This window comes from Chionomys nivalis, chromosome 19 (genome assembly GCF_950005125.1).
Source record: "Chionomys nivalis chromosome 19, mChiNiv1.1, whole genome shotgun sequence".
NCBI classification, from domain to species: domain Eukaryota; kingdom Metazoa; phylum Chordata; class Mammalia; order Rodentia; family Cricetidae; genus Chionomys; species Chionomys nivalis.
Genome location: NC_080104.1, coordinates 56,640,484 through 56,654,090, shown reverse-complemented (window position 1 = coordinate 56,654,090; position 13,607 = coordinate 56,640,484). Strand labels below are relative to the sequence as shown.

General features: G+C 46.0%; 1 protein-coding gene across 6 annotated transcripts in view; it reads left to right on the top strand.

Moving 5' to 3' along the window:
* The window catches only part of Pknox1 (PBX/knotted 1 homeobox 1), a 42,189-nt gene that overhangs the window by 19,239 nt on the left and 9,343 nt on the right, over nucleotides 1-13,607 (top strand). For 2 of the 6 annotated variants that reach the window (XM_057751108.1, XM_057751109.1), the window contains exons 2-8: nucleotides 1,203-1,448; nucleotides 3,010-3,117; nucleotides 4,970-5,097; nucleotides 7,513-7,684; nucleotides 9,298-9,468; nucleotides 11,878-11,977; nucleotides 13,189-13,286. In XM_057751108.1, the coding sequence (XP_057607091.1) occupies nucleotides 3,067-3,117; nucleotides 4,970-5,097; nucleotides 7,513-7,684; nucleotides 9,298-9,468; nucleotides 11,878-11,977; nucleotides 13,189-13,286 (720 nt within the window). In that variant the 5' untranslated portion in view covers nucleotides 1,203-1,448; nucleotides 3,010-3,066. The remainder of the gene's footprint in view (nucleotides 1-1,202; nucleotides 1,449-3,009; nucleotides 3,118-4,969; nucleotides 5,098-7,512; nucleotides 7,685-9,297; nucleotides 9,469-11,877; nucleotides 11,978-13,188; nucleotides 13,287-13,607) is intronic. The other 4 variants (XM_057751107.1, XM_057751110.1, XM_057751113.1 and 1 more) reach the window with 3 other exon arrangements.

The following is a 13,607-nucleotide window of genomic DNA, read 5'->3' as shown; positions in this document are numbered from 1 at the left end:
GGAGCAAGGCCAGAGTTGGGCTATGACAGCCACAGGGAAATGAAGTCTTAGGGTACTGTGCTGTGCTGGCTCTGAAGGTGGAGGGGCAGGTGGAAGTCAGAATTTGGGAGAGTCAGACTTTAATCAGCACAAAGGCCTTTAGGAGATGCTCAACAAGGTGTAGGTGTGTGGCTCTGTCCAGAGCGAGGTCCTGGGGGAGGTAGAGCACACGGATGTAGCAGACTTAAAACAGGGTTTTAAAGATGTTAATTCAGAAGCTGGGCATAGGGGGTGGTATGACTTCCCAGCACTTGGGAGGCAGAGGCAGGTCTCTGTGAGTTCGAGACCACCCTGGTCTTCAAATTGAATTCTAGTATAACCAAAGCTACATAGTGAGAGCCTGTCTCTAAAAAAAGAGAAAAAAAGTCTTTAACTTAGTTCTTCACTGCACTCAGCTCCCATCTTCTGAGTCTGTAAGCCGTTTCTATTATTTTTCCACCCTTCCTAGTACAGACAGTTCTCAGGAATGTGCCGTGCCGGTACTATCACTTCTGGGGGTAGAGTTTGGGGCCATGGTTCTTGTTTTGCTCCCCCACAGACCTTCTGTTCATCAGCTGCTGACTCAGTCCTCATCTTCCTGGTCCTGAGGAAGTCCTTCACATGGTTGGCACTCCCCCATCGTGGCTCCCTCCTCATGCTGATCACATCATGCTGTGTCCTCTTGTCCCCGGCCTCCATGCCATCTCTTAGCACACTTCTGTCTTCCTTCTGTTCTCCTCTGCTCTCTTGGCTTTACATTATGCATTTATGTGTATATATATTTTAAACTAGGGTTGCTGTGCCAGTTTACTGCAAACTGGGTATATTAAACAGTAGACTGCTCTCTGGCATGTATACAGCTCCCGATTTAATCCCTACCACTCTCAGAAAGGGATTCTCTCATGGTTCTGGAAATCCATGATCAAGTTATAGATAGGACTGTACTCTCTCTGAAGGCTCTAGGGGTCTGTCCTTGCCTCTTCCAGCTTCTGGTGACCCTGCTTAGACTTCCTGGACTGAGGGGTATATTACTACAGTGTGTGCCTCTGCCTTTCCATGGTGAACCTCTTTGTATGTCTCAGAGCTTCCCCTCTCCTCTTAGATAGACAACCAGATACTCCCTCCCAAGTCCTTAGTGTCATTCCCTCTGTAAGACCCTGTTTCTAAATCTGGTCCATGTTCAGGTGCTGGGTTAGAGTGGGACGTGTCTTATGGAGGACTCAGCTCATCTCCATGTGTACCCGTACCCACTGTACCTTGATGATGACCAAGTGATTCCAGCCCAGCCTCCTCTGCTCAGTTTCCGAGAAGGTATCTGAGATTCGCCTGCTGCCTGAGATGTCCTGCCTTGTTTCTCTCCCAAGCCATGGAGCTGACCTTAGCTGTTTGCTCATCTCGGGACCTGCGGCTCTATTCTTCCAGGTGTTCAGGTGGGAAGCTTGGACCTATCCCTGCTCCCTTAGTCCACCTGCAGGTCCCTGGCTCACTTCCTCTGATTCTTGTGCCTATAGCTCCTTCTTGGCTCCTGTGCCCCTAAGCCATGCAGTCTGGTCTATACATGTGTCACCCACTGCTCACCCCTGCTGTGGGTTTCTGTCCAGCAACTTGCTGTTCTTACGGTAGCCACAGACTCACCTGATCAGACACATCCTTACCGCTCTGTTCAGCCATCTTGTCTCTTGTCTTCCTTCTGCACAGGGGTGGTAGGCAGCCTATTATTACTTCCCTAGTCAGACCTCTCCTCTAAGATGCCTTACTTATCCCTGGTCGTCCTCTGTCATCACTCCTGCATTGACTTGCCAGTGTTTGTCAGTAGTTTGCGTCTACACCAAGCCATTTGTCCCCAAAGCATCTAATGAATTTATATATTAGCTCCATCCCATGTGCTAGCTCCTGGGCCTATGGAAACTCTGGTACCTGGGGACAGACTCAGTATGATGATGCTGAGGTGAGCTAGCTCACCTTTTGGTCAGCCCTGTGGCCTTAGCCCCATTATTCTGACTTTTAAGATATAAAGTGGGCCTCATCTGAGAACCCCGAGGAGCTGTCATGTGCACAGGAGGTAGCTCAGCTACCGCTACACTACACTGTTTGTGGGATAGACACCCTTCTTTGAGCTGTCTCAAGACATGCTGCTCATTCCTGTCCTTGGCTTGCCCTGCTCTGACTGTATGTGCTTCTGTTTTGTACAGTCTAGAGTACTTCCCTTGGTGCCCCTTAGTTGATTCTGCTGGTGCAGACAAGTGATGTTCCTGCCCTTGGTCTTAAAGTGACTGTCTAGGCAAGTTCCTGCATGCTGGTGTAGGCCAGCTGGGGCTGACCAGTGCTGCCCATCCCCCTCCACCTCCCGTGCTTGTCAGATCCCTGCTTAGCATTCCAGCTCAGCAACATTATTTTGAGGGTTTCTGTCATCATTAAGCAAATGACATTGCTTACTTATTTGTGCCACACACACAGATACGTCAGAGTGCCATCTGCTCCTGTGGGGCACATTAGTCCTTTCTTTTCTCTCCAGTCTTGCAGGTTCTCAAGCCTTTCTTAGATGGCCTTTCCTGGGGAGGCCTATTCTGCCCACACATCCCAGGAATCTCCATACTCTCCTTTTCTCCTCGTGCCCTTGGTGTCTCTTCTATTAGTCTCCTATTCTGCTGCCACTGTCCTGTTCTCAAGGAAGGTGGGGTCTCTCTAGGTTAACCCCTGTGCTTCTGGTGTCACAGCCCCCAGTGTCCTGTGTGTGCAGTATTTACTGGCTCCTTGTTAGGGAATAAAGGGGTGTGCTCAGCCGTCTCATAGCAGGTTGGGGCCCAGCACAGTAAGGCGAGTGACCGCTAAGCAAATGTGGTGTTGCCGAGGAGGGTCTGGCTTGGAGTTAAGAAGGGATTGTCCTCTGTATAAAATACATAGTATTTAGAAATTACATGATGCTCTGGGATAAAAGACAAGAAATGCTGAAGACGTGTTAACCGGTACTCTTCTGCTTTATTTTTCTAGACACCATTCGCTTCTGACTCAAGATGATCTGATGTCTGAAGTGAACCCTCATCAACCATGATGGCTACACAGACGTTAAGTATAGACAGCTATCAAGATGGACAGCAAGTAAGGGCCTGACCTTTATTTTGCATCCTGATCACTGCCAGGCGACCCGACACTAAATGTGGACAGCACTCAGTGTGAATGTTCAGCTCCATGAGCTCGCACATCCACCTTACAAATATATTAGGCATCCATTGCACATTAGAGCTCAGAGCTATCAATTGCTCATGCTTGTTCCTTAAGCGACACCAATTGCTGCCCGGCCACTAAACCATTTTTAGAGTATTTTATTGTGCACGGATGCATGGGTGCATGCAAGCATGTGGTGCTGGGGATTAAAAACTGGGTACTTTTGGAGTGATGGTGGGGCATGTCTTTAATTCCAGCACTCAGGAGACAAGGCAGAGGCAGGAGGATCTCAGAGTTAGGGGCCAGCCTGCTCTACAGAGTTCTGGGAGAAACCCTGTCTCAAAAAACTAAACAAACAAGCAAAAACTAAAACTGGACGCTTGCCTAGCTTTTGTGAAGCATTTGGATTGATTCCAGCACAGGGAAGAAAAAAGGAAAGAAAAGCTGGATGGATGTTTGTCTGTTTGCAACTCTAGTGCTTGACAAGCACTTTACTGCTATGCCCCATAAGCTGGGTGTTCTAGAGGGTTTATTGTTTGGTTTTGAGACAGAGGCTTTCTGCATAGCCTAGACTGGCCTTGAACTCACAACCCACCTGCCTTGGTGTCCTAAGTGCTAGGACACAAAGTATACCATGTGCCTGGCTCTGTTTTTTTTTTTTTTTTAATGTCTGTTTATTGTACATAGGGCACATGTACCATAGTGCATTGTGAGGTCAGAGGACAACTGTCTAGACTCAGTTCTCTCCTTCCACTGTGTGGGTACCAGGGCTTGAACTCAGTGTATCAATCTTGACAGTGAGGGCCTTTACCTACTGAGCCATCTAGTAGCCCCTGCATTTTGTTTTGTGAGACAGGGTCTCATGCTATAGTCCAGTATAGCCTTGAACTTGTGGAAGACCTGCCTCAGCCTTGTGAGTATAGATTACAAGAAGGGAATCCTGGGTCTGGAGAGATGGCAGAGCATTAAGATTGACTACTTCTCTTACGGAGCATCTGAGTTCAGTTCCTAGAACCCCTGGCAGCTTACAGCTACCTGTAACTCCAGCTCCAGGGTATCCAGTATCCTCTTTTAGACCTCAAGAGCACCCATACTCATGCATGTATATACCCACCACCCCATGCACACCACACACACACATGTAAAAATCTTACAAAAATATTATATGGATGTGAGTGTGCTGGGGATCAGATCCAGGCAGGATGTTGCACATGAGCTATGCCCCCAGCCCGTGTTCTTATTTGCATAATGGTGTAGGGCAGGTGTGGGAGAACTTGAACCCTGCCACAAAGTTGTGCTGTCGCGTTTGAACTGTTTGTGTGCGAGTATAAGAACACAAGCCTTCCGTTCAGTCTCCTGAGTTTCTAGTTGGGAGCACTGCACCGTTCCTGTCTGCAATTCATCGTGATGGCTTCAAAATCCTTTCAGTTTTTGTTGTATGTGTGTGTGTCTGTGTGGTTTTTTGAGACAAGGTTTCTCTGTGTAACAGTCCTGGCTGTCATGGTATCTGCTTTGTAGACCAGGCTGGCCTTGAACTCACGGAGATCTGCTTGCCTCTGCCTCTTGAGTACTGGGTTTAAAAGTGTGCACCATCACTGCCCGGCTCATCTCAAGTCTTAATGTGTTGGAAATTTGACCTTTATGTTGTCTACTGGTAGAGCATGAGATATTCAAAGGAGTTTTGCTGCTAATGTTCTATGTGTTATTGGCAATTATATAGTCTTCCAATTGCAGAATGAATAGCACTTTATATTTTGTATTTTGTAACAAAATTTCTCCTTTTAAGATGCAGGTGGTAACCGAGTTAAAAACAGAGCAAGATCCCAACTGCTCTGACCCAGATGCAGAAGGAGTGAGTCCTCCTCCCATGGAGTCTCAGACCCCAATGGATGCCGACAAGCAGGCAATTTATAGGTAGTGCCCAGGTGTGAACTGTGTGGTTTTCAGAGGAGCAGGAGGAGTGCAGACATGTGAAGTGGAACCAGGGCTGGGCTCTAGACTGAGCTGGGAGGGACCACTGGGATACCGTGACTATGGGACGCCTTTCAGACTGAGGTGTTACTTCTAATAGTAAAACAGGTTCTATACTACAGATCTTTGTGTTGGGTAGCCTTTCAGAAAAGCTTCAGCCAGGCATGGCGGTGCACACACTTGGAATATCAGCACTGGGGACAGAGAATTCAAAGTCAGTTCCAGGCCAGTCTGGACTACTTTACAGACTCCAAAAGAGAAAGGGGGCCTTGAGATGGGTCAGCAAGGAAAGCTCTTGCCGTCTAAAACATGACCTGAGTTTGATTTCTTGAACCACAGAAAGTAGAGAGAAGTCTACAGAGCTGACTCTGACCTCCACATATGCAGCTTTAGAAATTGTCGTTTTGTAACTGGGCAGTGGTGGCACATGCCTTTAATTCCAGCACTCGGGAGGCAGAGGCAGGCGGATCTCTGTGAGTTCGAGGCCAGCCTGGTCTACAAGAGCTAGTTCCAGGACAAGCTCCAAAGCTACAGAGAAACTTTGTCTTGAAACACCCCCCCCCCAAAAAAAAAAAAGAAAGAAAGAAATTGTCATTTTGCTCTGTAGACCTCAACTTCTGACAGTATCTCCTGAGTGAGGTCATGTTCTATAGTGAGGGTTCATTTCCGTTACGTAGTATCTTCTTGATTTTCTTTTCTTGACTGGCTTCTTTCACAGAAAATGTTTTAAACATGAATCTGTTATATAGAATCTGCTGGGACTTTTTGAGGCTGAATAATATTTCACTGTGTTCTCTGTGTATATACCACATTTATCTATTTGTGTTGCTTCATCCTTTCTTCTTCTTCTTTTTTTTTTTCCCCTTGAGACAGGCTTTCTCTTTATAGGCCTAGCCTGGCCTGGAACTCACTGGTAGTTCAAGCTGGCCTTGAACTCATAGAGATCCACCTGCCTCTACCTCCCAAGTGCTAGGATCAAAGGTGTACACCACCCCTGGTTGTGCTTTCTCCTTTTGACAGTTAGTGCACTATGAGCTGGTGTGCAGATCTAGCTGTCCACAGTGTATTAGAAGCTCCCCTCATGACTGACAGACTAGAACAGCCTATATGTTTCTCAGATAGTAGCGGGTCCATACAGTGTATGCTACTCAACATTAAAAGGAAGGAATATGGCTGCATGCAACTTCATACGTGAATCCCAGCTGTCTTATTCTGATGAAGGAAGCCCTTCTCAGAAGGCTTGCATTTTGTTTTTGTTTTTGGTTTTGGTTTTGGTTTTGGTTTTTCGAGACAGGGTTTCTCTGTGGTTTTGGAGCCTGTCCTGGAACTAGCTCTTGTAGACCAGGCTGGTCTCGAACTCACAGAGATCCGCCTGCCTCTGCCTCCCAAGTGCTGGGATTAAAGGCGTGCGCCACCACCGCCCGGCCAAGGCTTGCATTTTGTATGAATGCCTTTTTATAACACCAAGAGAAAATTTAATGGTGACCCCTGCTGGGACTAGGGATCCCAGCATGGTATACCAAAGGGAGAAAAAAAGGAGGGTTTGGGGGTTCTGATGTGACTAGATATACATATAAGGGTCTAAACACCAAGAATAGTCCATTTATTTTTGGATAGTTCACAGATAATAATTTAAATACATGCATGGTGGTCCATGCTGTAATCCACGCCTTGGGAAGCTGGGGTAAGAGAAGTGTGAATCAAAGCCAGCAAGGACTGTGTAGTGAGATGCTCCATCATAAAACAAATAGATCAGGAGCTTTGACAAATTATCTTAATGTAACTTAAAACTAACTCAATTAAAAGTATTTTGCTGGGTGTTGGTGGTAGAAGCAGGCACATCTCTGAATTTGAGGCCAGACTGGTCTACAGAGTGAGTTCCAGGACAGACAGAGCTACACAAAGAAACCCTATCTCCGAAAACCAGAAAAAAAAATTTTTTTTCACGAAACACTTTCATTCAGAATATCCATGCCATATAAACAAACTAAAAAGCAAGTCACAGACGGGTTAAGAGAGATGGCTCAGGGTGGAAGAGCACAGACTCTTTCAGAGGACCCCGCTTCAGTTCCCAGGAGATCCGATGCCTTCTTCTGACCTCAGTGGGTGCAGAACACACATATATTTAATAAAAATGTAAAAGAGCAAACAAAAAGAAGTAACAGACTGTTTAAAATCATTCATACAGGCCAGACAACGCATCCCTGTAACTTAGTACTTGGAGGCTGAGGCAGGGGAGCCTCAAGTTAGAAGCCAACCTGGCTCATATAATGGATCCCTGTCTACAAAGGGTGGGAGGGTCATTGGTGCAAAGACTTGTGGAGAGAGGTGGCACACCTTTGCTCTCTTTCCCTGCAGGCACCCGCTATTTCCATTACTAGCTTTGTTGTTTGAGAAATGTGAGCAGTCCACACAGGGCTCAGAAGGTACAACCTCTGCCAGCTTCGATGTGGACATTGAGAACTTTGTCAGGAAGCAAGAGAAGGACGGGAAGCCCTTCTTCTGTGAAGATCCAGAAACTGACAACTTAGTGAGTAAAGTTTATCCTTCCTTCCTTCCTTCCTTCCTTCCTTCCTTCCTTCCTTCCTTCCTTCCTTCCTCCCTCCCTCCCTCCCTCCCTCCCTCCCTCCCTCCCTCCCTCCCTCCCTCCCTCCCTTCCTCCTTCCTAGTCTTCTAGTTTCTAGCTAGTTTTCCCTTTAACAATCTAACTGATGCCGGGCGGTGGTGGCGCACGCCTTTAATCCCAGCACTCGGGAGGCAGAGGCAGGCGGATCTCTGGAAGTTCGAGGCCAGCCTGGTCTACAAGAGCTAGTTCTGGGACAAGGCACCAAAGCTACAGAGAAACCCTGTCTCGAAAAAAAAAAAAAAAAGAAAAACAATCTAACTGATTTGTACTTCCTCCTGAGGTGGGACTTAGTCCTCTCATGGGTGTCTGTAAAAACTTCCTGGGGCAGGCTGCTCCTACGGGGTGTCTGTTGCACTTGTGTTGTGAGTACAAGTCTAATCTTAGACACAGGCTCGAGCCATCATCTGTAGAGCAGCCTCCCTCCCAGTGCTGACACCAGTTGCTGTGCCTTCTTCCTGTCCGACCCAGTGGCAAGGTCTCTGAGGACACAGGCAGTGCCAGCATCCTTTGTCAGGGCACCCACACTGTCTGCCCTTCCAGCCTGAGTTTCTCCCAAAATCAGATTAACTCAGAGCCCCACAGCAAGGTGCGTTCTCTGGGTTTTGTATCTGGAAGACTGGCCCTCAGCAGGTCTTCATCATCTGTGGATAAATCGTATTGGCCTTAGCTCTGCTGCTCCTGATTTCTCGTTGTGTGTTCAATGTTTACTACCTGAGAGCTTTCGCAGATGCGCTCTGTTCGACTTTTTATGGTCTCTGAAATAAATGCATGTCATTTGAGTAAGGTGCAGAAGCCCTTTTGGTCCTGGCCCATCCCTGGCCTGGCTCAGTCAAGGAGACAGGTATCCTCTACACCCTGCAAGCACCTCCTCATCTAAGCACAGGATCTAACAGAGCTCATGCTCCGTAGCTCTTGTTACTGATGTCTCTCACAGCATCAAGAATGTAGGTGACTTCATACCTGAGTCTGTGGCTGAGGGGCTGGGCCTTGTTCATAGCAAGGGCTGTCAGTGACATGGCACTTTGGCATTAGTGACCCATTGCTAGAGAGCAATGCTCAACCGTGGTGACTTCATAGTAAACAAAAGAGAAATGATAGGAGGAGAACTTGGGGATCTAGAGCTAGGAAAGAGTTCTTAAACTTGACACCAGAAGTATGATCCAGAAAAGGCAGAGCTGGTGGGTTAAACTTTTAGAACCACCCCTAGGATAGATGTGGACATTGAGGTGGAGCAGAGCGAGGCTGTAGCCCCGTCATCTGCAAGCACTGAACCACACTCCCAGCATGGCCATGCTGAAGGAGGCACCTTGTTCCCGTGTCTGGCACAGGTGCAGCCGGGCTGGGGCAGAGGCCCTGGAGTGCTGGAACGCTGTGTGCAATTGCCAGTGCTGCTCCATTTCTGCTGCTGCCACTGATGTCGCTCCCACTTGATAACTAAGCAGTATGTGTGATAACGGTGACTTCTGATAACGGCACATTATTTCTCACTTAACAGTCATTATTTTTTCTACCTCTAGATGGTGAAAGCAATCCAGGTTCTGCGCATTCATCTTCTTGAACTGGAAAAGGTTAATGAACTCTGTAAAGATTTTTGTAGTCGGTACATTGCTTGTCTGAAGACAAAAATGAACAGCGAGACCCTGTTGAGTGGGGAGCCTGGGAGCCCATACTCTCCTGTGCAGTCCCAGGTACTTGCCTTTGGGGCCTACTGTGCTTCTTGGTCACTGTAGTATTGATCATGCATCATTACTTCTGAGACTGCCAGCTCCTTCAGAATCGTTGGCTGCCCTGAAGTCCTGTCCCAGTTGACTGCTAACTCATCCTGACCTCCCCTGCCCTGGCCCTATCATTCTGTTTCCATCTCTGTGAACTGACTACTCTGAGTTCCTCACAGATGTAGAATCACACAATATCTGACTAATTTCACTTCTCAGAATGTTCTTAAGCCTAGGCAGGAAAGAAGCATCATTGTGTTTTAACTATTCTGATATGTGGTGGTATTTCATCAAGGACTTGCATTTTCCCGATAGCAAATGATACTTTTATGTGCTGATCTGCCTTCTGTGTGTCGTCTTTGCTGGAAAAGTTTGCTTATGTCTTTTGCTCATTTTTAAACTTTTATTTTTCTTAAATTTCTGAGTTTTGAAAGTTCTCATTGTTTGTAGATGTTCACGTGCTTCAGCACCTGTTGTTAGCAGCTGTCCTACTGAACTGCTTTTTCCCCTTTTGTCAAAAGCCAGGTGGGCATGTTTCAGGAGTCTGGTGTTCTCTTGAGCTGTGTGTCTGTACCACCAGGCCGTGATTACTACAGCCGCCTGGCAGTCTCAGCACTGAAGAGATGCTGTCCTCCAGCTCAGCCTTCTCAGAGTTGTTTTTAGCTCTCTTCTGGTTGCTTTGCCTTTCCATATAAATTGTCAATGATGCCGTGTAGATCTACAAAACAAATTCCACTGTGGGCGTTGATAGCATTGCATTAACTCTCTGTATCAGTTTAGGGGAGCCGACATCTTTACTGTGTGACTCTTCAATCCAGAATGTGCCACATCTCTGCATTTATTTACATCTCTTAGGGCTTTTTCATCAGTGTTTTGTAGCTTTCACCATAGCAATCCACGCACTTTTAGAAGTACATACAAGTAGCCAACTGTATATTGACGCACACCTTTAATCCCAGCATTCCAGAAGCAGAGGCCAGAGGATCTCTGTGAGTTCAAGGTCAGGTCAGTCTAGTTTACTTAGAGAGTTCTAAGACAGCTAGAGCTACTCAGTGAGACCCTATCTCAAACAAACAGAATTACACACAAGTATATCTTTAAATGACTGTAAATAAATTGTTTTTTAAGATTTGTTGTTTTTAGATATATGAGTGTTATCTGCATGAACGTATGTGTACTTTGTCTGGTGTCTGAGGTAGCTGGAAGAAGGTATAAAACTCCCTGGAACTGTAGTTTCCAACAGTTGTGAGCTGCCATGTAGTTCCTGGAAACCAATCCCAGTCCTCTGTAAGAGCCTCATGTGTTCTTAACTGCTGAGCTGTCTCTCCAGCCCCTGGATTGTACTTTTTGGGTTTTGTGTTCATTGCTAACCTGAAAAAAAGCAGTTACATTTTAATGTGCTGTAAAAGCATTCATAAGAAAATCAGATAAAGCCGTGTTTTTCTGTGAGCAGATGTCAGCTGTAGAAAATAGTGGATTGCATTTTGACACTCCACGTGTGTGTGGTGCTTTGGTGCCCCTCACCCCTGTTACTTCTTCATCCTTCTTTCCTGCCCCTCAGAGCCCCTTCGACGTTTGGTGTTTGTTCTCATATCCTATGACCTGATGAGTTCATTTCTCTGTTCTAAGTAAAGTGTTTATTGGTCTATTCCCTAATTCTTTTTATTTTATTTTATTTTTTTTGTTTGTTTTTTGAGACAGGGTTTCTCTGTGTTGCTTTGGAGCCTGTCCTTGAGCTAGCTCTTGTAGACCAGGCTGGCCTTGAACTCACAGAGATCCGCCTGCCTCTGCTTCCTGAGTGCTGGGATTAAGCCCGCCCGGCCTCATTCCCTAGTTATTTTCTTTCACTGGTGTCCTGTACAAATAGGAACAACTCTGTCTGCTCGCTTTCTGACCACTATGCATTTGTTCCTTTTTCTTGCCTCATTGCATTGGCTGAAATATCCAGTGCTCACTAAGTGCTCACTTCCTTCTCTTGTCCTGGTCACTTCTGGTGCCTCTGAGCCAGTGGTGTCAGCTTTGCACCTGTTCTTCTGTCCTGAAGGGTCTGGTTATGGAGAACTGGTACCTGAGCCTAATGTAGGAGAAAGTGGTAATGTGAAGGCAGGGTCTTTCTGCTCACCTCCTGGGCTTGAGCAGCAAGAGGAAAGCCACACACTGCACACACACCACGGTGTGGATCACAGCTAGTCTGACTGCTTTTGCATCTCTAGTTCCCATATAGGATGTTTGCTTTCTGAAAGCCAGTCCACTGAATCTGCTCAGTGTCCCTGGCCTCCCTCACCTTCCTTATTGCAACATTATAATCTTGCTTCCTTTGACGTTTGAACATGCTTTCTCTGTGTTCTAATAATTCCCACATGTGTGTGTTCTGACATTCAGCAGATTCAAAGCGCCATCACAGGCACTCTCAGCCCCCAGGGAATCGTGGTGCCAGCATCAGCCCTGCAACAGGGAAATGTAACCATGGCAACAGTGGCAGGTAGGACCACCTAAAAATGGGCACCTTTTCTGTGAGCTTTTGTAGAAAACATCCATTATATTAGAACAAGCACATATATGAATGCCTTTTAACTTCTGGGTTTTTTCTTCTGAATTTCATTGTATTTTACTCAATGCCAGTTACTAATATAATAGTGCTAGAGTCCAGAGCAGTTTGAATATCTGCATCTTGTTGATTTTTCAACAAGTATATTATACAGATTGTAGTTTTCTACCAAAAGCATTTGGGGGAAAGGTTTTATATAGGAATTGACTGTATGTAGCAAGGGGCTGGAGAGGTGGCTGAGCTGTTAAGAGCACTTACTACTCTTCCAGAAGATCCAAGTTTGATTCCCAGCATCTGTGTCAGGTTGCTCATAACTATCTATAACTCCACCTCCAGGAGATCCCCTGTGGGCACCTGTATTCATGTGCATATACTGCTCCCACTCTCCCTTTCTCTTTCTCTCACACACACATTTAAAATAATAAAGTAAAAAAAGAAAAGAAGTTGGTGGCACACACCTTTAATCTGAGCACTCGGGAAGAAGAAGAAGGTGGATATCTATGAGCTCGAGGCCAGCCTGGTCAACAAAGAGTACCATGACAGCCAAAGCTGTTACACAGAAACTCTGTGTTGGAAAAAAAAAAAAGAAGAAGAAAAAGAAAGAGGGAAGGAAGAAAGAAAGAAAAAGAAAGAGAAAAAGAAAAGATACAGCAAAAATTAATTATGGTTTCAAACAACATAGGTTTAAAAATACTTAGTTGGTGTGTGTGTGTGTGCATGCACCCACATACACAAATTCATGTACATGTGTCACTGCATGGGTGTGGTCAGAGGACAACTTGTAGGAATTGGTTCTAGGGATCAAACTCGGGTTATCTAGGCTTGGTAGCAAGCACCTTTACCTGCTGAGTCATCTGCTAACTTCTCAAATAACATAGTTTTTAATTGTGCTATCCACAGGACCTGGAAACTACCTAGTATTATGAATTGGTCCCCAGTGACAAGGACAGATGCCATGCAGACCAGAATTGATGTGATAATTTGTCTCACCACATACTTTGCTAAGTCTTGTTGACCATTTGAAATGATTAAAAGGCTCACCCAATAGGCTTTTCATTTCTTCCATAAGCATATCAGGAAGAATGGCTTTAAATCATTAAGACTTAAAAGTAGTTTAATATTTAAATTCTCTTTTTCTTTTTGAGGTGGCACAGTGTACCAGCCTGTTACCGTGGTCACTCCACAAGGTCAAGTGGTCACACAGGCGTTGTCTCCTGGGACAATTAGGATCCAGAACTCCCAGGTGTGTGATGTCCTCTAGGACTTGTAATGAGTGCTGCCTAAGTGGGGGTAGGTGAAGCAAGCTAAGCTGTCCCTTTTTGTGACTGTCATTTGCTGTCAAGCAGCCTGTAGTCGGTTTGTTTCCTTTCATGCTTCGTCTCCCTTGTTGTGGAAGTTTACAAAATTCAGAACAGTCTGAAGCACCAGGGAAGCTGTTCACAACCCCAGGTGCAGCCATGGCAATGATGTCCACTGTGTATACACATCATGACTCATAGTCCTATGATGCAGAACAACCAGGCTCAGTTTTCAGAACCACAAAGCCCAGACTATACCCCTAGCC